At 36.3% G+C, this 27,471-nt stretch overlaps 1 protein-coding gene and 1 long non-coding RNA gene across 6 annotated transcripts in view; both read right to left on the bottom strand.

Annotated features, from left to right (window-relative positions):
- The window catches only part of TASOR (transcription activation suppressor), a 54,128-nt gene extending 31,340 nt beyond the window's left edge, over window positions 1–22,788 (bottom strand). For all 5 annotated transcript variants that reach the window (XM_037040704.1, XM_037040702.1, XM_037040700.1 and 2 more), the window contains exons 1-11: window positions 22,176–22,788; window positions 12,728–12,873; window positions 10,741–10,833; window positions 10,056–10,128; window positions 9,535–9,626; window positions 8,714–8,875; window positions 4,984–5,108; window positions 2,943–2,974; window positions 2,166–2,271; window positions 1,288–1,391; window positions 1,101–1,204 (exon numbers count right to left, since the gene is read on the bottom strand). In XM_037040704.1, coding sequence (XP_036896599.1) covers window positions 1,101–1,204; window positions 1,288–1,391; window positions 2,166–2,271; window positions 2,943–2,974; window positions 4,984–5,108; window positions 8,714–8,875; window positions 9,535–9,626; window positions 10,056–10,128; window positions 10,741–10,833; window positions 12,728–12,873; window positions 22,176–22,509 — 1,371 coding nt within the window. In that variant the 5' untranslated portion in view covers window positions 22,510–22,788. The remainder of the gene's footprint in view (window positions 1–1,100; window positions 1,205–1,287; window positions 1,392–2,165; window positions 2,272–2,942; window positions 2,975–4,983; window positions 5,109–8,713; window positions 8,876–9,534; window positions 9,627–10,055; window positions 10,129–10,740; window positions 10,834–12,727; window positions 12,874–22,175) is intronic.
- LOC118983360 (uncharacterized) lies at window positions 8,057–8,208 on the bottom strand. The gene is made up of 2 exons (XR_005065709.1): window positions 8,164–8,208; window positions 8,057–8,108 (listed from the first exon to the last, which is right to left on the bottom strand). It is a non-coding gene; the product is annotated as an uncharacterized LOC118983360 (long non-coding RNA).
- Window positions 22,789–27,471: the final 4,683 nt, after the last annotated feature.

The following is a 27,471-nucleotide window of genomic DNA, read 5'->3' on the forward strand; positions in this document are numbered from 1 at the left end:
GTATTAAATGACATACCTTCACAAAAAACTTTTCCTCTCTTACTGAAATGTTGGATCAGCATTTATGTATCTAAACATGAGCTCGCCCATCTCACGTTAATAGAAAGCGTGGAATGGCCACTATCCTTTCTGCAACCACTCCTTGTACAGTCAGCATCGTAAATCCATTTTCATTCATTCCAGAACGCGTTACAGTGTGATGCCTCACCTAATCTCTCTACCTAATCTGAACATACTCAGTCTCTGTCAAACTGGATACTACCTACTAAATAGTTCTTACCTGACTCTCTTGTTACAATATATCGTCATTCTTACCTTTCTCATCCAACCCTCCATCACCCTCTAATAGTTTCCTACCTCATCTCTCTCTCCCCACTTCAATTCATTTTCTACATAATAACCAAGGTAAAACTTGAAACAGATTTGGTCACCATGCATACATAATCAAAACCTCATCCCACTCCCTTTAAAAACCATTGCTCTTAAGATCAAGTCCAAACTTCCAAAACATGTGAAGATTGCCTGAATGATGATGCTGTAGGACAGCCTCCTACAGACTTTTCCACCCCCATGTTCTACCAGTTTCTCCCAACTACTATAGTGTTCTTTTATTTCTTCAACCTCACAAAGCACCTTCTTTTTGAATTTTCAAATATGGTGCTATCTCTTCTAGAACAAACCACATTTATCTGAATAATTCCATCCAAATTTATTATATAAACTTTCACTTTCTGAACTCGGGAATTGAACAGATTTTCCTGGACTACCTGTGTAGTCCAGGAAAAGTCTCTTTGTCTCATTTTTTACTGAACTGTGTATCCTGCATAAATAAATGATTTTCAAATATTTTTTGAATATCACGGTTACAATCACAAAATACAACAGACACTTCATGAGAAGACTGGTCTAGAAGAGCTAAGTATCATAGCTATAAAACAGTGTTCCAAAGGCCATAGTAAAACACTGTTAACTGGTAGCAACAAAGACAGAGAGCTTGTGGTACTTTCAGAAGGAAAAATAAAATAAATTGAAATATTAATATGATCAGTTACTAATATGCATGTTTGTAAAGGAAAAACAACATTTTAAACTTAACTCACAAGTTTTTCTTTCTCTAGTTTTTGCAGTAAACTCTCCATGTTACTTCCAATTCTTGTCTTTTCTACAACTTCATAAAGACTGCAATACATTCCACTCTTTGAAACTGACATAAGAAAAAAATACATGGTAAATATTCAAATTCAAGTCTACTTTTCTTATATTTCAGTAAAATTATAATTACTTTACCTTCATTTGAACCGAAGTATGCTTCCTTGTAAAACAGTGCTGGATGAATTTTCTGTTTCAGATGATCAATACTCATAACTGTTTCAACATCTAACTTCTCAGGACTGAAAAAAAATTTAAAAAGCATATTTCCTTACCTGTATTTTTAACTCCAGCAATGGTATACATGTATCTATCTATCTCTCTCTCTCTCACACACTCACACACACACACCTTGCTGGAAACAAAGAACGAGGATTTAGATATGAGAAGTCCAGATACACAGGTAAATAGATAACGTTGTAGTATTACCAACCTTTCAACTTTAAGGCTGAAGCTAATTCTATATGTCAATATTACTAGCCACAAAGGATATGAGGTTATCATTTTATTAAAGACAGTTTAAGTAAATACTGTTAACATAATCTTCAAATATTTTTAAAGGCTCAGAATGTTTGCTGTGGTGGTAGCAAAAGATCATTTTAGACCTTTCTACTTCAACATGTTGCACAGACTGAAACAGCCTATAAATTTTAACTCACAACAAAGCTGTTTCCAATAAAGAACTGGTAACTTTTAAGTCTATCATGTTCAAATTGCTAAATGGAAAATATACCTAACTAGGATAAAACAGTGAAAAATAACTTAAAATTTAAATTCACTAAAAAGAAGTTTTATGCCCTAAATATGTATATGACTTTTTAGCCCATCCTCAAATCAAGACAGAAAAGCAGAGGGCTCATTTTGCCAATTAAGTATCTAAAGATATTAATCAAGCTTTTAAAAAAACAAACCAATATTTATATCTAAGTTCTTATGGACAAAAGTAAAATTTAAATATAACTAAGAAAAAAGGCAAAATTGCTGGGTTTTCTCTTTTTGCAATAAAGCGTACTTACAGTTTGATAGGCAAAAAAGCACGAGTGGCTGACCTCAAAGAAATATAGCATAAAAGCTTTCCTTTATTTAAAAGCTGTCCTTTCCACAAGGTATAGTTAAATTTATCTAAATTAAAAAAAAAAGACACAATTCTTGGCAGTCCAGAAGCAAGTACATGTTTACTAGAAATAAGGGGGAAACATCTACAAGCAAGGTTTTGTAGAACAACAAAAAACAAAATATTTGATATTTCTATGTACAGGAGAATTCAAATACTAGGATTTTTGTTTAAGCTATCAGTTCCCCGACAAATTTATTCCAGCTGCAGAGAATACCAAATTTATTTGTCTAAGTGTCTTCATGTAAGAAAGCTGAGAAGCAAAGACTATACAGTTACTGCCTTGTTATTCCCCCTAAAGGAGACTATATTAAACCCAATTAACTACATATATCCCTAAAATGTCTTTTATCAATCTCTTTTCATGTAAAGAAACTGGGCCTAAAATCTCTGATGAATTTAATAGTTTTAAAAGGTGAGTTGGGAAACTTGTTTTATTTTTTACCATTATCAATCAAAGTGCTAAAACCTTTTGGTCTATTCACAGCAGAAGTAGCTTCTTAAAGGATATCTTACATTTGGATGACCAAATGTTGATGCTACATCTTAACACACCTTTGCCTTCTTTTTTAATACTTTGCAGTCTCCCATTCATTATAAAAATGAAACAAAGCCCTTATTTTTTACTATGTGCACTTACTCTTACTTTTGATTTAGAAAACAAAGGAAAGAATCTTACCTGTGTTTCTATCTGCATTAAAGCTGTTAGATCTACAAAAAAAATTTTTTAAAATTACTAATTGCTAACACAAAAGTTAACATTCAGGACCTTAATTTAGCTGCTATTTTTAATGGCATTCTATACAAGAAATTGAAATTCTCCCTCCAACTAGAAGGACCCAGTTACTTACTTACAGTGACATTTATAAATCTAAGTCTACTTTGAGAAAAAAATTAGCTTTGACTTAAATTACCGTATTTGTCTAAAATTAAGGGATCATTTTCCCCACAAATATTCATCAGGAGAAAACAGAATCCATTAATGTCTCTGTCAATTACTTTATTCTGGTGATAAGATATGAAGAAATGGCCTCAATATATATTTAAGTATATTCATTCATCGTTCAATATTTACTAATATTCTAAGTTAACAGGAGGACTACAGGGATGAATAAGCCCTTGCCTTCATTGAGTTTATAACTCATGAAGCAGACAGACAACAAGCAGAAAGGTAGGTATACAATTTACCAATGATAATGGTTTCAAATTCTAAGGAATAAAAAGAAAAAGACACTAAGAGTACAACGGTTAAAAAAAATCACAGAAGGCATCATTGATAAGGTCATATTTAAGGAGAGATCTGAAAGAAATGTAGGTGTAAATTATGCAGCTAATTGGGGAAAGAGAGGGAACAGCAAAATGTAGAGGCCCTAAGGCAGGTGACCTGAATGTGACCTGAAGGTTACATTCAAGGCAGAACAAGGATGTTCAATCAATGCTTGTTTTAAATGCTATGAAAGTCAACAGACAGAATCAAACTGGAGGCAAAGAAAATTAACGGACAGTCATTATTCTTGTGAGTGTGGCCTCATAATCATCAAGTGACGAGTACCTTTTGAAGATCACAGCTGAAAGGCACTATAGTAACTGTACCATGGAGATAATATAGACACACATGTGCACACGCAAGATCACAACTGTCTGATTATTATATGATTCTGTATTTGTGGCTATGGATGGTCTCCAGAACTAATCACTGATATGAAAAAAGTGCTAAACCTCAAACAACTGAAAGGAAGACAAAATTATTTGATCTGGATACTGTAAAGAGGTCAACCTCAAAAATGTATTGTATGCTTTATGAAATGTAGCTTTTTAAAATAGCAGTATTTCTAAATTAACAGATATTTACATAATTCTGATTATTGGTACTCAAAATAAGACAACATTTGACCATTTCACCTATACCTTTTTAAGTTCATAGTCAAGTTTCAGTTCTCAAACATCTTGGTTCTTGAACAATTTGTTTCTCAACCAAGTTGCTCATGGAAGAAATCTCAGTTGTCTAACAAAACTTCTGGTCTTGGTTCTCTACCCGAAAACCCTTTTGTGCTGATACCTATACAATCAATCACAAGTCTCTCAGGTGACTAAGTAGATTTGATTTTTGAACAAATCGCTTCTCAAACAGTTTTCCGGAACAAATTAAGTTTGAGAACCAAGGTTACACTGTACTTACTTAATTTTGCCAAAACATTTTGTGGAATAACTACATAAGAATAAAAATAGGGGAAATGGCTTTGTATTCGGTGACCTTATATTAGAGCTTGTAAGAAGTAATCAATGCTACTCAACTCTAAAAATCAGAATCACCTGGAAGGTTTTAACTATCAATACCTGGGATATTTAATAAATATTTGATTTAATTGGTTTGAGGTAACGCTGGGAATCTTTAGTAGAAACTCTCTGTTTTTAGGAGGGCTAACACACAAAATTCCACTTTTAAAAACTGCCTTTATTCAGCTATGCAAATCTTCATTATCAAGGAAAAAGAGGTTAACCAGTGAGATTCAAGTAAATGTTAGTTTGTATTTCCACATAGTTTGAGTATCTGTCCTTAACACTGACCTTTTAAATCACTGTGAACATTTATTTATTTAATTAATTTCAAGGGAAGAAAAAGAAAATGGGAACAAAATAAAATGTTCCTTCCAACCAGGCAGTCCAGGATATGTAATATAATACCATTCTGGATGTAGTCTAAAATTCCTAAACCTTACCTTGATGAAGGTACAAACTTCGGAGGTTGAAGATCATCTTCGTAAGTAAAAGACACAACAGCATATGGACACACATGTCTTGGTCTTCGCCTTAGCTCATCAAAGCCATACTCATAAAAATAATACTAAAAATAAGACAATGCAATATTCACTTAAGAAGGCAAAAAGTACAGAGTAGAAATCCTCTATTTATCTGCCTGATTTTTGAGAAATATAACTCTGAAATGTGCCTCCAACAGAAAATATCTTTAAGCACTGCTTGTCAATTTAACTATAATTTGTACTTTATACATTTTATGATATAAAATATTCCACTTATATGTGTGTACATGTGTGTATGTGTGTGTATACACACACTCCAGATTCCAGGATACTAATAGGTATTGCCAAAGTTTATTTCTGAAGAGCTAACCACTGGAAAGGTAGTCAACAAATTTCCTCAAAAATCTTATAAATGAGGCTCCCACATTAGCCCAGAAAAGCCAATTTCATACAAAAAGTAAACTACTATAATTACAACCAAACCTACCAGTAGTTGTTCATCTTATAAAGAAAAAAAAAACCCATTTTCTTGGCTCTAACTAGAGACAAAGCAGCAAAAGAGAGGTGGACAAGATTACAAGCATAAGTGACAAAGGTAGCTGACTTTCTAATTACTGCCTGTCTGCTTTTACCCTTCACTTATTCAAACATTCATTAAAACAGGGTTTTGTGACTTGCAGATTAGTGGTTTTCATTAAAAAGAGTGTCCCAGGTTACAAATAAGGCATTGTGCTTCAAAGTCCACTCCCTTGAGGTACTATTGAATTCAACAATGTTGCTCTGAAAATGCCTGGAAATTTTTTAGAAATATCAATACATTTTAAGGTCTGCTAGAAAACCCAATACATTTCTACAGTTGTACCTCACACCTACCAATACTACAGTTCAGAAGGTAATCAAATGAAGTCAATCTAGATGACTTTGGTGAATATAATTTTTGCTAAAAGACCCCAACTACAAGTCTTGCCCAATGAGATTTTTCAAAAAGAAAGGAGTACCCTGGCTGGCATAGCTCAGTTTGTTGGGTGTCAAACCGCAAACCAAAAGGTCATGGATTTGATTTCTGGTCAGAGCATGTATGAAAGGCAATCAATCAATGTTTCTTTCCCTCCCTCTCTGTCTCCCTTCCTTCCCCCCTCTCTAAAAATAAATAAATAAATAAATAAAATCAATAAACATGTGCTCGGATGAGGATAAAAAAAAGAAGAGACTTCCACCAAGATGGAGGCATAGGTGGAAACACTGTGCCTTCCCTTACAACCAAGTTTAAAGTCAACAGTTTCAGTAACAAAACACAGCCAAAACACAGAAAATTGAACTATACGGAAGTTCGACAACAACGAACCGTTCAACTGGACCGGTAAGAGGGGCGGAGCCAGCAGCAGAGTGGATCCGGCAGGAAAGATCTCCCCACCCGGGCATGCAGGCAGCCATGGGCAAATCCCAGGTGTGGGGTAGCTACGGGAGGACCCAATGAGGGTGCAAGGGTGCAGGCTGACCAGGTCACACATTCGCACACGCAGACGAACCAGCAGAGGGGCAAGCAGTGAGACAGACTGCACAGGCCCCAGCAGTGGGAAGCAGCAGAGGGGACCGCCATTGCCCCTCTCTGACCCTGCCCCCACACACAACATCACAACCCAGCAACTGAGTTGCCCTGCCCTGATGAACACCTAGGGCTCCACTCCTCGTACGTAACAGGTGCGAACAGACCAAAACATTATGGCTCAAGAAGAACTCTAAGCCCCAGAGCCAATAACTCTAAGTGACCAAAAAATGGCCAACCTATCAGATGCACAGGTTCAAAACACTGGTCATCAGGATGCTCACAGAACTGGTCGATTTTAGTCACAAACTAACGGAACAAATGAAGGCTAACTAATTGAAATGAAGGGAAATGCACAGGAAACCAACAGTGATGGAAACTGGGAGTCAAATCAAGGGAGTGGACCAGAAGGAAGAAAAAAATGACCAAACATGAAAGTATGAAGAAACAAGAATTCAAAAAAATGAGGAGAGGCTTAGGAACCTCTAGGACATCTTTAAATGCTCCAACATCCAAATTATAGGGGTACCAGAAGGGGAAGAGGAAGAGCCACGAGTGGAAAACTTATTTGAACAAATAATAAAGGAGAACTTCCCCAATCTGGCAAAGGAAATAGACTTCCTGGAAGTCCAGGAAGCTCAGAGAGTCCCAAAGAAGTTGGACCCAAGAAGGAACACACCAAGGCACATCATAATTACATTAGCCAAGATTAAAATGAAGGACAGAATCCTAGAAGCAGCAAGAGATAAGGGGACAGTCACCTACAAAGGAGTACCCATCAGACTGCCAGCTGATTTCTCAAAAGAGACCTTACAGGCAAGAAGGGGCTGGAAAGAAGTATGCCAAGTCATGAAATCCAAAGGCCTACATCCAAGATTGCTCTATCCGGCAAAACTTTCATTTAGAATGGAAGGGCAAATAAAGTGCTTCTCAGATAAGACCAAATTCAAGGAGTGCATCATCACCAAGCCTTTATTTTATGAAATGTTAAAGGGACTTATCGAAGAAAAAGAAGATAAAAAATATGAACAGTGAAAGGACAGCAAACTCAGAGTTATTAACAACCACACCTAAAAGAAAAGCAAACCAAGAGGACAGCTAGATCAGGAGCGGAACCATAGAAATGAAGATCACATGGAGGGTTAGCAACAGGGGAATAGGAGGAGAACTGGGGAGAAAGTACAGAAAATAAGTAGCATAGACAGTAGGTAGAAAATAGGGGGGAGGGCAAGAATAGTAGGGGAAATAAAGAATCTAAAGAACTTGAGACACGTGGACATAAACTAAAGGGGGGAAATGGTGGTGGAGGGAGGAGGAGAATAAGGGGGGGAATTAGAACAACTGTAATGGCATGATCAATAAAATATATTTTTAAAAAATAATAAGAAATTTTATGTTATGTAATTAAAGTAAAAATTAAAGAAATTTCCAGGGAGATTAGCACCACTATTTTTCACATACAATCCATTTGGATGCTTACATTTCTTGTAGATTTGTTAAAAACAGTAACATTACTTTATATCATTTCAAAACATTACTTTATATCATTACTTTATATCATTTCAAAACATTTATATCATTTTTGTCAAAACATGACAAAAATTCATCAAATAGAACACTTTTAATTTTAAATGTGTAGTTTACTATTACATCTGAATAAAGTTTAAAAATTAACTGTAAGTTTGCATCTTAGAAAAATGTTAATAAAAGTAGAAAATATCTAGGAAATCAACAGTACAAAATAATATGAATTAAGGTTTTTCAAGGGGCTTCAACTCTACCCTAAAGGATGAGTAGTAGCTTATTAGGCAGGAGATCTTTCTAGGCCAGTAAAAGCTAAAGCTTCAAAATGAAACGAGGTGTGTTGAGGGCAGAAGTGATATAAAAAAAAAAGACGGAAGTAACAGTCTACAGGCAAGGTGAGCTAGGCTAAGGAATCTGCATAGCCTAGCCAAGTGGATGTTTCTGAGCTTTCTTGAAAACACTGAACAAACAGCAGTGAGAGACACTGGAGTCTGGCAGTAAAATCTGGAAACCAGTGTCTAGACCGTAGCAGAGGAAACTGAAAGTGAGACATTTTAAAGGATTTGGTGAAAAAAGATATCAATAGGCCATAACACTAAAATGGATTCAGGTACCTACCTGAGTATGCTCATAGGCTCGGTAAGCCAAAAGTGATGTAATTCTATTGGCATTCTTTGACACATGACATTCATGCTTTGGGGTTGGGTCCAAGGTACTTTTATTTAATGTAGAGTCCAAACTTTTTACACCCATAGGGTCGTATATACTCTTTATTTTACCCTAAAATACAGAAAATCTTTTAAGTCCACCCAAACCCAATTAATGACTAATGAAATTGCCATTATGCAGTACTTCTTTGAATATAGGTGACCTATAACAACAGTTTTTTCCCCCTTTAAGATCTGGTAATAAAGTAACATTCAACAGTTTTTGTCAATGTTGAAGCAGAAAAAAAAGTTTACCATGCAAATTAAGTATTGTTTGAATTTGTTCTATAACAAGGAAATAAAAATTTTATTCACAGCGCTCTTCACTAGCCTAAATGGCATTACCAACACATTATCCTCCTTTCTTCATTCTGTTCTTTGGAAAGAAAACCAAACTCTAGCAGGGGTGTCAACCTGGGCCCAAATGCAGCCCAAAACCACATGCAACCCACAACAAAATGGTAAGTTTACTTAAAACCTATTTTTTGCTCAGCAGTTTTCATTAGTATTTGTGTATTTAATGTGTGGCCCAGAAACACCAAAAGGTTGGACACCCCTGCTGAGTCTAAATTACAGTAATTTACATCAAAGATGGCACAACACTCTTAAAAGTATCTTTATACTAAACACAAGCAAGCAGTTTTTAATTTAATCAAACTTCCAAAAGCAGGGTCAATTAAAACCCAAATGAAATGCTGTCTTTGATATATGAAATGTAAAAGTTGAAATTACCTTCATTATTTTAAAAATAATAATATCACCCACTGCCCCAGGTTCCAAAGGATTAGTTTGTAATAAATCAGCATACCTAGAAAGATAGATACCTAATAAAGAGGGAAAATTTTTTAAATTTGAATTTGAATAAGGGCAAGACTATGAAAAACTAAATATTTAATGATAATAAAACAATATAACTGACATCTTGAAAAAACGTAATTAGCAGTAAAGATAGCTAATATTTAATCAAAGCAAAAATAAAACCAAAAGAAAACATGCAACTAATCAAATTTTTCAAATTTACTAGGACTACATTAAGACATTTAAATAAAGGTAATTTTTTTCTATCAATTTGTAGCACATAAAAAATCAGAAACAAAGAATAAAACTGGTTCTACATCACAGAACCTAAAGTTAGTCTCCTTTCCAGGGAACATGACAATACATATAAATTTATAAGGACTGCGACAAAACTAGATAATATATTTTTAAATGGCAACTTAACAGTAGATAAATGAAAAAAGAAAAAAGATTACCCATGGAAGGACTGCCAAGAACTGTTATTTTGGACTGGCCCACCTGTAATCCTTTTTCACATATGCTTTGAACCTAAATAAACAAAACACTTCATCTTGCAATCTTAATACATGGAAAGTGTGAAAAGATAATTTGTAAACTTGTTTAAAATAAAATCTAAGCTTCCAACCTATGTATTTTTGTACATTACAGACATTTTATATACATATGGCAATTTATGGCTAAATAACAGTATGAAACTGGCTTACAATTCCAATGTAATCATAGCTGAAATCCATTTTTATTTATGCTAGGTGTGAGATACTTAGAATTCATGTCACTCATATAAACATATCCTTTTAGACTGAGTTATAACACCATATTTAAAGAAAAAATAATTCCACCTAAAAAATGTTCAATTAAAGGAGAAAAAACAGTTCCCAGCACATGTAATCAACAATATGAGAGACAATCTGTTTTAATAAAGGGAAAATTATCCATTATCAAGCACATTCTAGGGGAAGAAAATAGGTTTGGTCAGAAAAAAAATGAACACATTTGAAAAACAATGAAATACCTTCACCTTACTAAATCATGTTTTCTATTTATACATCAAGAAAATGTTACTTGTAATTATCAAGTGTACTGCTGAATAACTAAAAATTTGGTATCTTACAATGCTTTTTATAAAATGGGATCACTCACCTGATATCGATCAACCATCAGAAATGCATAAGATTCTGAAAGTTCTTTATCTAAACGGCCATCAAACTTCAATTCTCTTCGCTTTTCTGTAAACTAAATGAAATTAAACCTATAACAATTCTGTAGTGAGTGATTACATTTTCTGAGCTAAGAGTTTCAGAAATGTTATTTCTAAAAAATTCCAAACTGACTAAAGCAGAAATTATCTTTTCTTTACCTGTAATTTCTGTGTTTTCATTTTTCTCCTGTTTTAATTGATTCTTTACCTTTACAATATAGTCAAATAAGCATCTGGTATCTATCAATTTTAACTTTACTTCTATTAAAATTTTACCACTCCAACTCTCCCATACATTTTTAAGTTCATGTTTTAATTATCTTTGGATCTTACATTTTATTTAATGTGGTACACTGCATAAAGTGGTTTAATAAATCTCTGTACAATGACCAACTTAACTATAAACTCAAGACAAAAAAAATGTTTCATTTCTTAGTAAGTATATTCTCAATGCCAAGTACATAAAACATGCTCCATACATAGTTCCAGGATAAAAGAGTGACTTAATCTAAGTACATTTGAACTGAACAGGTTAGGGTAAGTCACCATAAACTGCTGGCTTTTGCTTTTAGATACAAGTAGATAAACATACATTCAAAGAAGATAGCCCATGTCTAACAGATTTAATGTATGTAGTACGTAGACCATCACTGATATTCAACAATATAATCAGAGAATCTATAGACTAAGTTTTCATATAAAATTAATAAATAATCTCTATTATACCATGAAACCACATCAAACTACCAAGGTTTTCATTTTCTCTGGCAGCCAGTAACATAGGGATTCTTCTAAAGGTAAATTCTGGTAGCACTGGGTTAACTAATTTACAAAAGTACAAAAATAACAGTATTTCATGTATGTTAGAAAGAAATACATACATCAAATATGCCTAAACACATTACTTGTATTAATTCAGAAGTGCACACTGGATTTTCCTAAATCAAAACTCAAGGAATATTCTAATTACATACATGAAACGTAAATTTACTATTTAACACACTTAACAACTATTTCCCTTTGCTTGCACTTTTTCACTAAAATTTCAGCTAATAATAAGATAATCCAATCATCAGGTAGCAACTGAGAAAAGATTAATAAGCATATCCTTAAAAAGAAAAATACATATTCAACTTCATTATCTTGCAATTTAGACATATTGTATGAATAGTGATAGACATACTATATGATTAGTGATGCCATTTAATTAGCATGTACTTGAAAGAGCAAAGCCCCAGATGGTATGGCTCAGTGAACTGAGTACCAGCCTGTGAACTGAAAGGTCGCTGGTTCAATTCCCAGTCAGGGCACATGCCTGGGTTACTGGCCAGGTCCCCAGCAGGGGGGTGCAAGAAGCAGTGACACAGGGATATTTCTCTCCCTCTCTTTCTCCCACCCTTCCCCTCTGTCTAAAAATAAATAAATAAAATCTTAAAAAGCTAGTAAGCTATCCTTATGCTTAAGATGAACTTTTAGTAAAACATTTTATATAATAATCACACATTAACAGCAAATCAATGTTATGACACCAACAATGTTTAGGGGGAAAAAAAGATGTCATTCAAAACTTGTTTTCCTTTCCATTATATGGCTATTCTAAAAACTCTAGCATGCCCTGGCTGGTGTAGCTCAGTGGACTGAGCATGGGCCTGCGAACCAAAAGATCGAGGTTCGCTTCCCCATCAGGGCACATGCCTGGGTTGTAGGCCAGTTCCCAGCAGGGGCCAGTTCCCAGCAGGGGATGCACCAGAAGCAACCATACATTGATACTTCTCTCCTTCCCTTCTCTTCTAAAGATAAGTAAATAATTTTTTTTAATTTTAATAAATAAATAAAAACTCTAGCATTTTTAAAGAAAGGGAAAGTAAAACAAATTCCAGACTATTAATTGACTCTGCAGTCTGACAATAATCACAATTCAAAACATACCTCCTTTTCCAAAAGCTCATTATGCACCAAGCAAGCACGTTTGTAGTTAAAATTTGTTACTGAGGTTGGTTCAAGGTAAGATGAATGAAGAATATTTAAAACATCTTCAAATTCACGAGATCCTGGAGTTAATGGCTGAAAAAGTGCTAAAACAAAAAAGATTATTCATTTTTAGATTATTCCATCTTAAATGTAGTTTTTTTATATTTTTGTGGACTTTTTAATAAAGCTAAAAAAGGTTTCAAGATTATCTTCCTTAGTGATATGCACAAGAGTTACTTAAGTCATTGAAGAAAAAAGTAAAACCAGTTGCCCAAACAAACCAGCCCCTTTAGCAATGAGTACCTGGCATTACATGTGCAGAGAGCGTTATAATTTTGCAAACCTTAGGCATGCTACTTTAGGCAACATAAACTGCTTCAAGAGTCTCATAAGAACTTGCCCATATATTTAACATATCTCAAATCCTATTTGTTACACTGAAATAGTGGACATTTCACCAAACTAAAGGCTTATACCCTTAATGACAAAGCATAAAAATATTTCATAAGACAAAGACAATAAAGTGATTCTATTGGTGTTCAGTACTAAAGTTAGAAACACTGGCACCTTTTATTACCAATATAAAGTGGTAGGACATTTATCATGAAAACTGAGTGGAAAGATGTGGAGCTTTAGAGTCAAACATGAATGCAAATATCCTATCTAGCATTTTCTGGCTTTATGGAGACCCTGGGTAAAACAATTACATAACCAAACATAAGCTCAGTTCTCTCATCTGTAGAACAGAGAAATCCAGCTATCCTAGTAACCACTATTATGCCACATGCCACACCAGATGACACATGCAAAAAGCATTAAGAACAATATTTGGCACAAAGACAATAAAGGTTTTTATTCCCCATTCCTCCAACTATTCCATTACCCATTTAATTTTTAAAACACTCAAATATCATTCTTGGATCACTGGATTACTGGTCTAATAACCTTAGATTTCCACTTTATACATCAAGTAGTTTTACTTACTAATGAATTTCAAATATCAAATACATGTATGCAAAAATATTCCCCAAAAAGGAACCACTTATTTTTCACTGTAGATAACTTATACTTTATTCCTATTCTTTCAAAACACTAGGTATAGTCAATAAATGTCACAAAATATGAGAAGTGTTTTCTTACATATCCTCTTAAAGGTACTACATAACTAAAAACTGTTTTTACTGTATTTTCTATACATACTTATTAAGGACATGATGTTAAATGATCAATTCATCTATCCATCTATTAATTTACCAAGCCATATACATATTACAAAAGTGTTTGTAGCCTTGACTGGTGTTGCTGAGTAGGTTGTGTCTCGTCCCACAAAGCAAAAGATCACTGGGTCAATTCCTGGAATCAGGGCACATGCTTGGGTTGTGGACCAGGTCCCCAGCTGGGGACGTGAGAGACACAACAGATCCATGTTTCTCTCCCTTTTTCCCTTCCTTCCCCTCTCTCTAAAAATAAATAAAAGTATAAAAATGTAGCTTTCAATGACAATGTGTGCTGCACAATGGTTACTACTGTGGGATCACACGCTAAAAATGTTTTTGAAAAGGAATAGCATCAACCTAGTTACAATGCAATAAAGACACTGACTAGAAATAAGGAGGGAAAAATAAAGCCTTCAAAACCACCCTAATTTGTACTACATGAATATACTCAATAATCTATTGATTATAATAAGCTTCATGAAGCAGTAACTCTATCTACCTTGTTCATTACTCTATCTTTACCATGCCAGTAGTCAGAAGTGTGGCCCCAAGTTCAATGACTAAATTAAGTGAGTTAAGGAAAGAACATACTTTGTCAAGGGTCTTAAAAAAAAAAAACTGTTGTCATTTGAAATTATGTGTCACATATTCAACAACTGAGTAATATAGAAAACAAAATGAAAGCTCAAAAGAGAAACACATTCTTTAAACTAAAATATGTTCTATAGAATGTGATAAGAACAAAACATTTTTTCTCTGTGACTGTCCCCAACTAGAAAAAAATCTTGGCAAGAAAAACAGCAAGTAGACTAGTCTTTACAGGCTTTCACATCCAAAATGGGCCAAGCATTATTTAAAACTACCATATGATTTCACTTATATGTGAAATCCAATGAACAAAAAAAATTTTTTTAAAGGAACAAATGAAATAGAAACAGATTCATGCATTCAGAGAACTGATTGACAGCTGTCAGAGGGAAGGTAGGTTGGGGGGCAGAGTGAGAAAAGTGAAGAGACTAAGGGAAAAAAAAATTCAGACACAGACAATATGGTGATTACCAGAAGGAAAAGGGAGTGCGGGAGGCAGAAGAGGGTAAAGGAGGGACAGATGGTAATGAAAGATTCGACTTGGAGTGGTGAACACATGATGCAAAATACAGATGATATACTATAGAAGTGTATTCTGAAACCTATATAATTTTAATCAAAATTTAATTTTATTTTTTTAGTAAATTTAGTAAAAAATTTTAAAAAACTATGCATGATTGATTTGTATGTTTCTAAACTAACAAAGTGAATTCAGATAACTAAAATGTGCCAAAAAGTATCACATGGATTCAAATTTCTTGGAAATTTTACAAGTCTACATAAAATAAATTATTTCTAACTAAGTTAAGCTGCCCCAACACTATTTCCACCATTCATTACATGAACAATTAAGCATTAAATCATGTAAACTTACATAGTAATTAATGTTCAAGCCCTGGCTAATGTTGGACAACTGAGGACTGGAATGCCAACAGAAAGGTCACTGGTTTGATTCCAGGTCAGGGCATATGCCTGGGTTGTGGGCATGTGAGAAGCAACCCATCAATGCAACCTATCAATGTTTCTCCTACACATCAATTTTCCTCTCCTCATACTCCCTCCCTTCCCATCTCTCTAAAAATAAATAAATAAAACCTTAAAAAAAATCAAGTTAGTCTCAAAAAAGTATTTAACATTTCTATTTCATCCCAAAGTAATGCTCTAAAGAGTCAAATACATACAAGTACAGTGCCAATGGGAAAAAATCTTGTGAATGAAAATATTTAAAAAGGTACAAGACTTTCGGTCCAATAAACCATGTCTTGGGTACTTCACATTTCAAATGCCTCAGCTAGCTTTACTAGTTCAGCTAGAGTTGCAATTTCTACTTTTCCTTCCCAATTATCACTTCTACAAAAATAAAATTATGCAGTTCACTATTTTTAAGGATTCAGGTCAATGTGCCAGTAATAGTAGTTTAGAAAGTTAAGCATTTTATTTTGAATGTACATTCTCTGCTGGTCTTTTTTGTCCTCAATAATACTCTCAACTCTAAATATACCCTGATCAACATATCCTGTCACTTCTTTTACAGAAAATATATACACATCATAATCTTAATTATGGCCCATTTTTAAGGCAGTAATAAACAATCCTGTGACTTCAAATGGAAAACAGTTTATGTATCAATCATTCATTTCACTCATCAGTATACAATATATTGTTCTGCAGATTCTGACAATTATTTAGCCTAATAATTAGTGGGTCATTACTACTTTTCAGATACTGTACAAAGAGGTTTACATGCATTACCTTACCAATCATCAAAACCACCCTATTTAGTTCATTATGCCCATTTCACAAATGAAACAGACAGCTAAAGTTAACATGCCCAAGGTTACAGTTAATGAATAGGGTAGCTGACATTCAAATTCAGGCTGCCCAGAGCTCCAAATCTTGTGTCCCAAACCAGAAGTTTTAAAAAAAGTGTGTTTAAGAATGCAAACTAGCCCTGGCTGGTGTAGCTCAGTGGATTGAGCGCGGGCCTATGAAGCAAGGGGTCACTGGTTCGATTCCCGGTCGGGGCACGTGCCTGGGTTGCAGGCCAAGTCCCCAGTAGGGTATGTGTGAGGGGCAGCCACACATTGATGTTTCTCTCCCACTTTCTCCTTCCCTTCTCCTGCACTTTCACCTTCCCTTCTCCTGTCTCTGAGAATAAATAAATAAAATATTTAAAAAAAAAAAAAAAGAATGCAAACTAATTATTTCCAGTAAGTAAAAAAAATATTTTCCCTCATTTTATAGCAGGAAATAACATAGAACGCTTATATACAATTAGCTATAAAACAAAAAGAAAATGGTGCCTAAAATTATGCCATTTCTACTCTTTTATGTGTCTTCTCTCAAATTTCTTCTGTTTTTCATTTCAGTGCATTTAACAGGGTAAAAAGCCATACACCCTTTTTTTGGTTTATAAAGTTAAACAGTTCTTCCACACATTAAAAAACATATAATTTTAAGCCCTGGCTGGCGTAGCTCAGTGGATTGAGCACGGGCCTGCGAACCAGACAATCGCGGTTCGATTCCTGGTCAGGGCACATGCCTGGGTTGCAGGCCAGTTCCTTGAAGGCTAACTACCAGCAGGGGATGCACAAAAGGCAACCATACATTGATGTTTCTCTCCCTCTCTCCTTCCCCTCTAAAGATAAATAAATAAATAAAATCTTAATTTAAAAAAAAACATATAATTTTAGCCCTGGCTGGTGTTGCTCAGTGGATTTGAGTACCCATCTGAGGACCTCAAGGCTGCACTTCAATTCCCAGTCACAGCATGTGCCTGGGTTACAGGGCAGGTCCCCTGTTGGGAGTGTGCAAGAGGCAACCAACTGATGTTTCTCTTCCTCTTTCTCACCTCTTCCCCCTTTCTCTAAAAATAGATATTAAAAAAAACATACAATTTTACTTATGTACAGGACTTTTGTCAAATGCAGGTCAATTAAAGAGTTGATTTCTGATCATAATTCACAAAACTGACTACAAATGTGTTTTATAGGACTTAAGAACAGATTTACAAAGGCACTTGGAGATTTATAATTCAGATGAGGAAACACTGTACCACAGAGTCAGAACTAGAATCCAGGTCTCCCGACTCCCAGTCCATACTATCATTATTTTTCATTACTGGTAAGATACAAAACATACCCAAAAATTTAATGTTATATTTAAGCAGTTAAAAAAAGACATAAAACTGAGGTTATCAAATAGTCCTTAGTCAAAGCAACATTTTTCCTCAATTACCTTTACCAATTGAGGTAAGTCAGCATTGTCAATGCTGATCTTTGTGTTTGTGTATATGTAAAAAAAAAAAAAAATTTTTATGCCCTGGCTGGTGTGGCTCAGTGGATTGAGTGCTGGCTTGCAAACCAAAGGGTCACTGCCTGGGCACATGCCTGGTTTGCAGCCCAGGTCCCCAGTAAGGGGTGCACAAGAGGCAACTACATATCGATGTTTCTCTCTCTCCTTCCCCTCTCTAAACATAAATAAAATCTGTTAAAAATGCTTAAATACACGTACACAAAAAGAAGCTATACTTTTCAAAGATGGACCACTTGTCAAAACATACAAATAGATGATATGAACTATACACTCCATGGAAGTAACTAATTCACAGAAGAAAAGGAAGAGACCGTGGATCACATATGGTCTACAATTCTCTCTGAATCCACCTCTCTAAAGTCTACTAGTATTAATGATTAAAATACAATAAATACCCATTTGTTCCTTATAATTAGGTTACTTAAAAATAAACTTTTCTTCAGTCTAATAAAATTGCTGCAGATATAATACTTTAGGAATGGTGTTTCAACTCTAAACCAATGTTGAACATACTGCAGAATTAGGAATGAGTAAATTGGCAGACGTCTATGGAGACAAGTACAAATAGAACACTGTTGACTTTTTGGACTAGAGACTAGATCACAGAAAATTTTATTTCTATTATCTAGTATTTACATGTACCTATCAGACAATTTATGTGAATAACTGGATTCTGCCTATAATATCCTTTTCAGGTTTACTTCTATGTAGGAAAATCTATAGTACTTAGAACCCACCCAGTCATTCCTATATAACTACTAAAACATCATTCCAATTTCCTTAGGAAGACTTTGCTCCAAAGCCTTCAAAAAGACAACTGCAAACTTTGTGGAAGGTGGAGGTTGGGGAGAAGAACTAGCCATAGACTATACCAGTATGGATGCAGATACATGAGAGCAAACAGGTAATATGCAACACACATGCATGAGACACAGGTACATGAGCAGTTAATCTCATGCTCTACAGAAAACATTAACCAAAAAAACATTTTATAGAAAGTGATCCCCAAGAACTTTGGAGAAAACGAACTATATCAAATACAATTACCATTTTAACTTACTTTTGATGACTTACAGTATTAGATTTTAAAGTAAAAGAAGGCGATAGTGAAATATCTACTAACAAAGTACAATTCTACAATTTAGTTAAATGTAGAACAGTGCCGCTTTAAACTACTATATTAAATAGCCCAGCCAATAAATAACACAACATAGAGTAAAATTTTACTCTTCTAGTCAATAGTTAGGTCACTTAATATGTCAATATTGACTGAATGCATTAATTTTAAGTGAACATAACCTCAATTCCCAGAAATAAAGACATGCTAAACATTTCTAAATTTAGGTTTAAAATTTTTTTTAAATAGGTCAGTTCTAAAGCTAAATAAAAACTCCTACTATAAAAAAAAAATTCTTGCTACAGTTTGAGTAATGACAGGTACTCTACTACCAGAGGTTCCCAACCTCCGGGCTACAGACCAGTACCAGTCTGGGCCTGTTAGGAACCAGGCCACATAACAGGTGAACTTGAACGTAATGTACTCAGATCATCCTGAAACCATCCCCCCACTACTCCAGTCCATGGAAAGATTGTCTTCCAAGAAACAGGTCCCTGCTCTACACCTAGGTTCAAATTCCAACTCCATCATTTCCTACTAGCTGTGTGACCTTGGACAAGTTATATAACCTTCTACTAGTACTTCGCTTTCCTCACCTATAAAATGGGAATAGTACCTACCACACAGTACTGAGATTTAGTTAATACATATAAACTACTCAGAATAAGCACTATAAAGTATTTGCTGATATTATGTAATTACAAGGGCAGTATTTTGGATGTTACACTACTTTCAAGACCAAGAAAAGAACTTTCTAAGTCAACACATTATACTCACATAGTATTTACCTTTAAGATGCCAAAAATATTCAAGTCCTAATCTTAAATTTCACTGGAAAAGCATAACCACAAGAAAAGGTTTGCCATATTAAAAAAAATTAATGCAACAGAACCTCTCATACTGAAAAGTTCAAGCAGGTGTCTACTAAAAATGATCTACTATTCACAATTAGTAGACCTAGATGTCCACAACTAATATTTAGCCAAATCTCATACTTTTCACAATTTCTAAGAAATAATTTTGAAATGAAGTGTAAAACCAGATTATCTGCTGCTGTGTTTCTGATAAAGCACTTTCTAGAAATAATGAAAAGTTGAATTTTTCTACTAAATTCTACCACCAAGCACCAACTGCTCTCTGATTTGACAGGATAAAGTCCATGGTGGCAAAATAGTTGTTTATTTAATTTTTAAAGACTCTATTTAAATCGTTACTGCACTGTTTGAATAGTTGCTGCTCAGTATATAAATATTTAGACAAGTTAAAAATTACTCATTTTCACTAAACAAAAAAAAATCCATTGTATATTTTCCTTATACACAACCTCCCTGACAAGAGAAAGGTAACAACCTTTTACCACTTAAGTGGAAATGGAAAATATAAATTTTCCCCAAGGGGCATCAGTCTCAGGACAGAAAACAAATTTCCTATTTCATAATTTCCAATCATATCCACATTTAGTGTGTTCAAATACAGCAGTTTCACAATTTATCTTATTAAAAAAAGACACACACAGTGCCTGCCTTTCAACATTTCCTAGAGCCTTCCCTCATTTCAAACCAAACTGTAAAGGTTTCCAGGTATTTTCTGATCCTATCAAAAGGTAAAAGGTGGTATATCATGGTTTATGATATACCATAAACCGTATTTTGGACACTTAAAACCTAAAATAAATGGACTTCAAAATTTCATCAAACTGAAAAAAAAATTTTAATTTCCTACCTCATAACCAGAGCCCATCTGAGTGTACTTCCAACCTACTACCAACTGGTAATTTACTCTAGGCATCTAACTTTCCTCACTATATACCTAAATCAAAAGAATTGACCACCCTTACAAGCGTCCTCTTGAACCCTAAAATATACTACATTAACTCACTCAAAAGTTTTTTATGGAAACATTCCTCATGGTGGTGGACAAAAGGTAACTTCACCTTTGTTACCATGGTTTCTAACAAGGCTTTCCTTGGCTTTGTCATCCGAATAGAAACTAACAGTTTGACTTTATGTGCACCTAACTGATAAAAGGCTCTAACGATTTCAATTGTGCTAATGGAGCTGGTTCTGCACATGGGAAGAAGCACATGGTTCCTTTCAGATCCTAAGTCTTTACTGATTAAAATTACAAAGAAGTTTTCTCTAAATAAAAAAAATTCCCATTATTTTCCAAAATAAATCATGACAAACTGAACCACGCAGTAAATCAAAAAGAAACTTTAAATTGACTAACTCCAGAATATCCCAAATCACAGGATAGTCAAAAATAGCACTATAACAGAAAACAGTAAGTTTGATTTCCATTAAACTGGGTCACAGTGTGGCATTAAGCTTTATAAAAATTAAAAAAAAAGGAAAATGTAGTTCATGTAAGGTTCCACACTGGCTCCAAAAATAGCCTAGACTTTTTTTTATCTTAAATTCTCATCTACAACATCAAATTAGTGACTCTTGGGCATAAGCTAACCTCTCCCTATTTTTTTCCAAAGGGAAGTTACTGCACCAAGAACCTACCTTCCCATTCTTCTCAAATACAGTTTAAAAATACACTGAAGTTGGTATTTAAAAAGAGAGACCTATTTAATCAAACGCTTCAAAAACAAGAAAAATCTACATGGAAATGAAGTGTGATGGAAAATAGCAGTGTGCATGGATCATATCTAATGGATATTTCTAAACAAGGGAAGACGCTGACATCCAGCAAATTTCAAGTAGACACATATAGCTGAAGAATTTCCACAGGGAGAAGCACTTGTGATCCTCTGACAATGGCCTTGGAGAAAGCTCCAGAATCCATGGCCACGGGCTATTTCCACAGTGAGACTTCTCAGAAGCATCATTAGGAGGACACATCAGCTTTTCTGCCTTCAGGGGTGGGAGGGAGGGGCGCCGAGCACCATCTTTCCTCTCTGGGAGCTGCAGCCTTACGGACAAGCTTCAAACCTGAGCTACTTCCAACTTCCAAGGGGAGAGGGGGAGCAGGGGAGCGTGGTTCCACCGCTTTCCTCTCGCACCAAGCGCAGCAGCTGGGCGGCCGTGGCAATGAGGGAAGAGGCGGTTGGCGCTGCATGCGTGTTTACGTGTCTCGCACGGGTGTGGGAAGAGGAGACAGATTCTAATGAAAAGATGGAGGGGAGAGAGAAAGAGGGGTTGGGGAAGAGGGGAAGCACCACCTTTCTTTTCTCTGCTCTTCCTGGGGATCTGAAAAATCCTCCTAACGGGTCTTTCGGGCTCTTCGGGGCCTTTGAGGGGAGCGGCCGCGCCCGCCTCCGAAGAGTCTTGAGGCTGCTCTTGGCTGACGCTCGCGGTGGCCTCGGCCGCAGCGGTCTCCTCAGGCCGGGCGCCGCCGCCGGGCTCCGTGATGCTGAGGCCGCCGCCGCCATTTTGTGAGGAGGATTCAAGCTCCGGAAGCTCCTGCTTCATCTCCTCGTCGCCGCCGCCGCCGCCGCCACTTTCGCAGCTCGAGTCCGTCGGCGGGTAAGCTTCTGTCTCCGCAGCAGTCGCCATCGCGCCGGCGTGTGGAGGCCCGGGAAGCTTCTGCCAACAAGGTCGACTAGGGTTGGGGGGGGGGAAGGGGCGGCGGGCCGACGTAGCCGCCTGGTTGCTCTCAGCCCACCCACCCCCTTCCCCCCGTGGCCGTGGGCCGCGCTACCGACCCAGGAGCCTCTCGCGGGCCCCAAAACCAGCGCCCCAACCGTGCTGTGGGAATCTAGGACCTGCTCCTCGCTTGTACAGTTCTTCGGCCAGCCCCCTCCACTAAACGTGCTAGCGTCTGAACCGGGAGGAGGCGGGGTCATACGGACCGCTCCGCCAATGGGGGTACGGCGCCCAACTCCGCGGGTGTAGGTCGGGCGGCGCCGGGGGGCGGAGCCTCGGCACGCTGGAGCCCGCCAAAAGGGGCGACGGCAACGCCCCGCGAGTATCTCGACGCCGAAGCTGGCTGCGGGTTGGATGGACCTTTAGAGGAGCAGCTACTTCTAGGACCACCCCTGGTCAGCGCCAGCAGGTCAGGAAGACGCGCCGCCGTGACCGGCAGAGCAGGCTTCGTCTATTTCGGAACAAGATTCCCTTCGTTGACTGCTCAAGTTTCACTGGACTCAAGCAGTGGTTGTGGGAATGATTCTGGCATGTTTATAAAAAAGCCTGTAGAAATTAAAAAATGGACTGCAGTACAAGAGCCTCAAAACCTCGGAGAAAGGCACCCCAATTTCAGCTAGGTGTCTTTTCCACTGCATCTGGATCTTGCATCCTTACAATTGATTATTTTAATCTGCTCCCCTTTTATCTTTTTAAAGAGTTAGAACGAGTGGTTGCCTCCAGCAAGCAGTCATACCTGGGATTCTTTGATATGATTTACTGGCCTCGTGTTTACAAGGACTTGTTTCTGGTGAATCTGAGGGGAGGGTGTCTTAAATTTTGGTGTCTTCAGTTTCCTATAGCGAGTGTACATTAAAGAAAATATAATGTGGCTTTGCAGCCACATTAAAAAATATACACTAAGTGGTACTATAAATAGTTAAGTAGAAAGCCTTTTGAATAGTGTATGCTGACTGGGATGCAACTACTATCATGGGTTATGAGTACAGACAGTATTTACTGGGTACTTTCTATATGCCAGGTACTGGACAAAGCCAGTTACATAACTTATGTCTGTTGAATCCTCACAACAAATATAGGGTGATACCAAAGTACTGTATCTTGTTTTATTGTGCTTTGCTTGAATGAGCTTCACAGATGTATTTTTTATAAATTGAAGGCCAGACCCTCCACCCACAAAGAGATTACAACTGGCTTTATTGTGGTAGTCTGGAATTGAACCTACAAATATCTTTGAGCTATGCTTGCCTGCATTATGCACAATTTAAAATAAGTATTTCAAGACATTGAACAAATGAAGTTAACAAAATCAGAATTTGAAGTCGGGTATATTTAACTCCATCATAAAGTAATTACACTTGACTACTCCAAGACCTAATCATCACAGCAGCCCTGCTCCTTTATGCATCATGGATGAAGAAATGAAGATTGACATCTAATTCAGTCTCCTAGCAGTAGGATCAGGATTGGAACCCAAATCTCTGTTCTCAAACTCCAGCTGTCTCCAAAGGAGTTGACTAACCAAACCTATAATTACAACAAAACTCTACACTTTGCCATGTGACTACTACTTAAAGAACATCACCAAAACCAACATGACAGTTGGATTACTATGTCCTGTGATAAATATCATCTCTGTTTAACAGCCTATATGGAAAAGCTAAATCATGATTTGCCCAGCCTATTTGAATCAGTTGAGTAAATGAAAGGACAGTGAGTGTAAAATAATTATTCCTTTTAGTAAATAATTTGTGTAAAAACATTTTTAAATACCGATGGAAACATTATGGGCTATGTTCAGACAATGTGCTCATTGTTTTAAGTTAAAAGGAACCTTTTATTTTGAGGGGAAAAGGTGCTTTATTTGATTTAAAAGAGGCTACAGAAGATAAGAAATAAATGTTGAAGTCTCCAAACGACAACTTTGTTTTTTGTTGGTTGATTAAAAGCATTCCTGAAAGCTAATTTTTATTAAATTAAGAAGTAAATAGGAACTAATTGCATACTGATGCCACTAGTCAGCTAAGGCTATCCTCATTTGTTCAGTAACAGCTACCTTTACTTGGAAAGCAGAAGTCCAAGACTGCACAATAAGGCAACCATACCAGTTGGTGGTAAAGAGTGCCTAAAACTAAGGCCAGAGAATGATTAGTTTCCCAGAGAGTGAGTCTTACATTTTGTGAGGATAAAAATATTTTTCCATCCCAAATCATTTATTTTAAAAAATGTTTAATGAATCAGCATTGTATCTTATAAGGCATTTAGTTCCCTGCTGATTCTGACCCTTGTCTACCATTTTATGTCCACTCCTTTTCTCTAAACTCCTCTTCAGTGTTTCCTTAGTCTGGCACACTTGCCAAGCCCATGCAATTTTCCCAGTGTGCTATGCTCTTCTCACCACTGTCTTCCCATTATCTCCTGTACTTCCTGTGGCTTAATTTTACTTCCTTGTATAAGCTTCCTTGATTACCCTAGGTTGAATTTCCCTCTTTAGTGTTATAGAACCTTTGTTCCTTTCACTCAGACTACCTCACACTTCCCTCAATCTGTAATTACTCCCTTGTTTATGGAATTGTTTAATTAAATCTCTCGCACTAGACCCTATGCTCCACTTCATGGGCTGAGGAGTAATATCTGTGTTTACTTACCATAGTATTCCCAGCACTTGGCACAGTATCTGAAACAATAGATATTTCTAAATGTTTTGGGTACTGAAGACAACAGTAGCTATCTGGTATTTTCTGGCAAGAAAATTGTTTATATAACCTGATTTGGGTTTACCCGATTAAGTATGTACTGGTGTATCTTGCTTTAAGCAAACCAAATCCATTATATGGAAATCTGGCTTTACCCAAAGTATAAATTAGGGTATATCTGTCAACTCCCTTTAAATCATGGGTCCCCAACCTCCAGGCTGCAGACCGGTACCAGTCCCAGCCTCTAAGCAACTGGGCCACACAGCAGGTGGTGAGCTTGAATGTAATGCGCTTGAATCATTGCAACCCCCAACCTCAGTCTTTGGAAAACTGTTTTCCATGAAACTGGTCCCTGGTGCCAGAAAGGTTGAGGACTGTTGCTTTAAATGATTTATACAAATTCAAAGTGCCTTTTACTGCATTTGAGAAGACAGGTGAATTTCATTTGTTAAATCCAAGACTTGTTGAAATCAAAAGGTTTTAACAATTGGAAGTGATTATTGTGTTATATCGGCTGGCTGACCAGTATAGACTGAGTTACAAAATCATTTGCACCACTGCCATTTCCACCTGAAAAAAGTCTCAGGTTTATACTGCACTAACTTTACATTGTGGTTTGTGGAGTTTTCTAAGAAGGAGGATGGTGCACAAAGAGGAAGAAAATGCTCAAGAGGAAGTGGTACACTACAAAAGGGCAAACTGGCAAAATGTGTGAAAAAATTTCAAATTAAAAGTATCTTAGGTTTTGTGTTTTTTATAGTAAAGGAGAGTAAAAGAAAGTTGTGTAGGAACTCATGTTTTCAGAAGAATAACACATCTCACCACTCAATTGGGAGGACTGAATAAATTGGTGGAAAAGGAGTAATAATACAAAAAGAACGTTTGAATAATTCCTTACAATTTAACAAATGCTTTATTTAATCTCTCAGCAAATATTTCCTGGGACTCGATCTGCTACCAGATCCCAGGCTAGGCATCTGGGGATACAACTGAAAACAACCAGGCCATCCTGACCCTGGGTTTATAGTCTAGGGATTCCCATTACCTGATTTAATCTTCACAGCAGTCACCAGAGAAACATTACCACTTTGGCAGAGGAGGAAATGGTGGCTTAACTGTTTTGCTGAAAGAAATACCACCAATAAGTGATGGAACCGGATGCAGACATGCATCTCAATTACTTCAATTTCGGGCCCTTGCAACTACATGGAATTCTATTTGCTTGTAGACCTCTGGGACCTCTAGTTTGTTAATCAAGGCTCTCAAGGGAAATAAAAAAAATATGAAGTTACAGCACTATGCATTTCAAACACTCCTCTGTGCATCATTTCTCTTCCCTTGTTTTGTCCCTCTATTCTTAGTGAGTAGGGAACTTCCAACCAGCTCCCTTATAAACACAAGTGTCTTCATTCTTATTTTTTCCTTATGGCACCTAATGATCTGTAGATGATTTCTGGACTGGCGGAAATGAGTGGCAAATCAGTCACTTAGTTTCCTTGACTGACTAATAACTGAATTTGGAATCTGCTTCTTTTATACATGACCCTTTATTATTTGTTGCTTCATAATAGCAGAAAGGTACTCAGACTTTAACTTCGGATGTTTTCCCCCAGTGCATAAAGCCCTGGCTGGGTAATTCAGTTGGTTAGAGCATTGACCCCTTATAACCAAGGTTCCAGGTTCAGTCCCCATTCAGGGCTCACAGAAGAAGCAACCGAAGAATGTATAAGTAAGTAGAACAACAAATTGATATTTCTCTCTCAAATCAGTTTTTTTAAAAGTTAGATTATTGTTTGGCTTTAAATACCTATTTCAAATGTTTTTTTCCCATATTATTTCCAAACACACACAGAAACACATATTCCCAAATTATTTTTCCACTTCATTTAAAAATACACCTGGCTAGGATAGCTATGCAAAATAGACCCTTACAAAAATTACAACCTAGAGTATTAGTAACCCCCGCCTCCCCCCAGTGGCTCTGAAAAGACAAGCAACTAATTATTATTATAAATTTTCTTCTAAGAAGTCTTTGGGGGAACCAGCCAAGTTTAAATAGGGTAATTGGTGGGTCTATTGTAGTTCACACAAATTATAGAAACATAACACCAGATATTTATCTAATTAAAGAAAATATGGTGTTCAGTTCCATATTTAGAGGAATTCTACATGTGTT

The sequence above is a fragment of the Sturnira hondurensis genome, unplaced genomic scaffold (genome assembly GCF_014824575.4).
Source record: "Sturnira hondurensis isolate 20B ecotype Veracruz unplaced genomic scaffold, ASM1482457v3 Scaffold0002840, whole genome shotgun sequence".
NCBI classification, from domain to species: Eukaryota; Metazoa; Chordata; class Mammalia; order Chiroptera; family Phyllostomidae; genus Sturnira; species Sturnira hondurensis.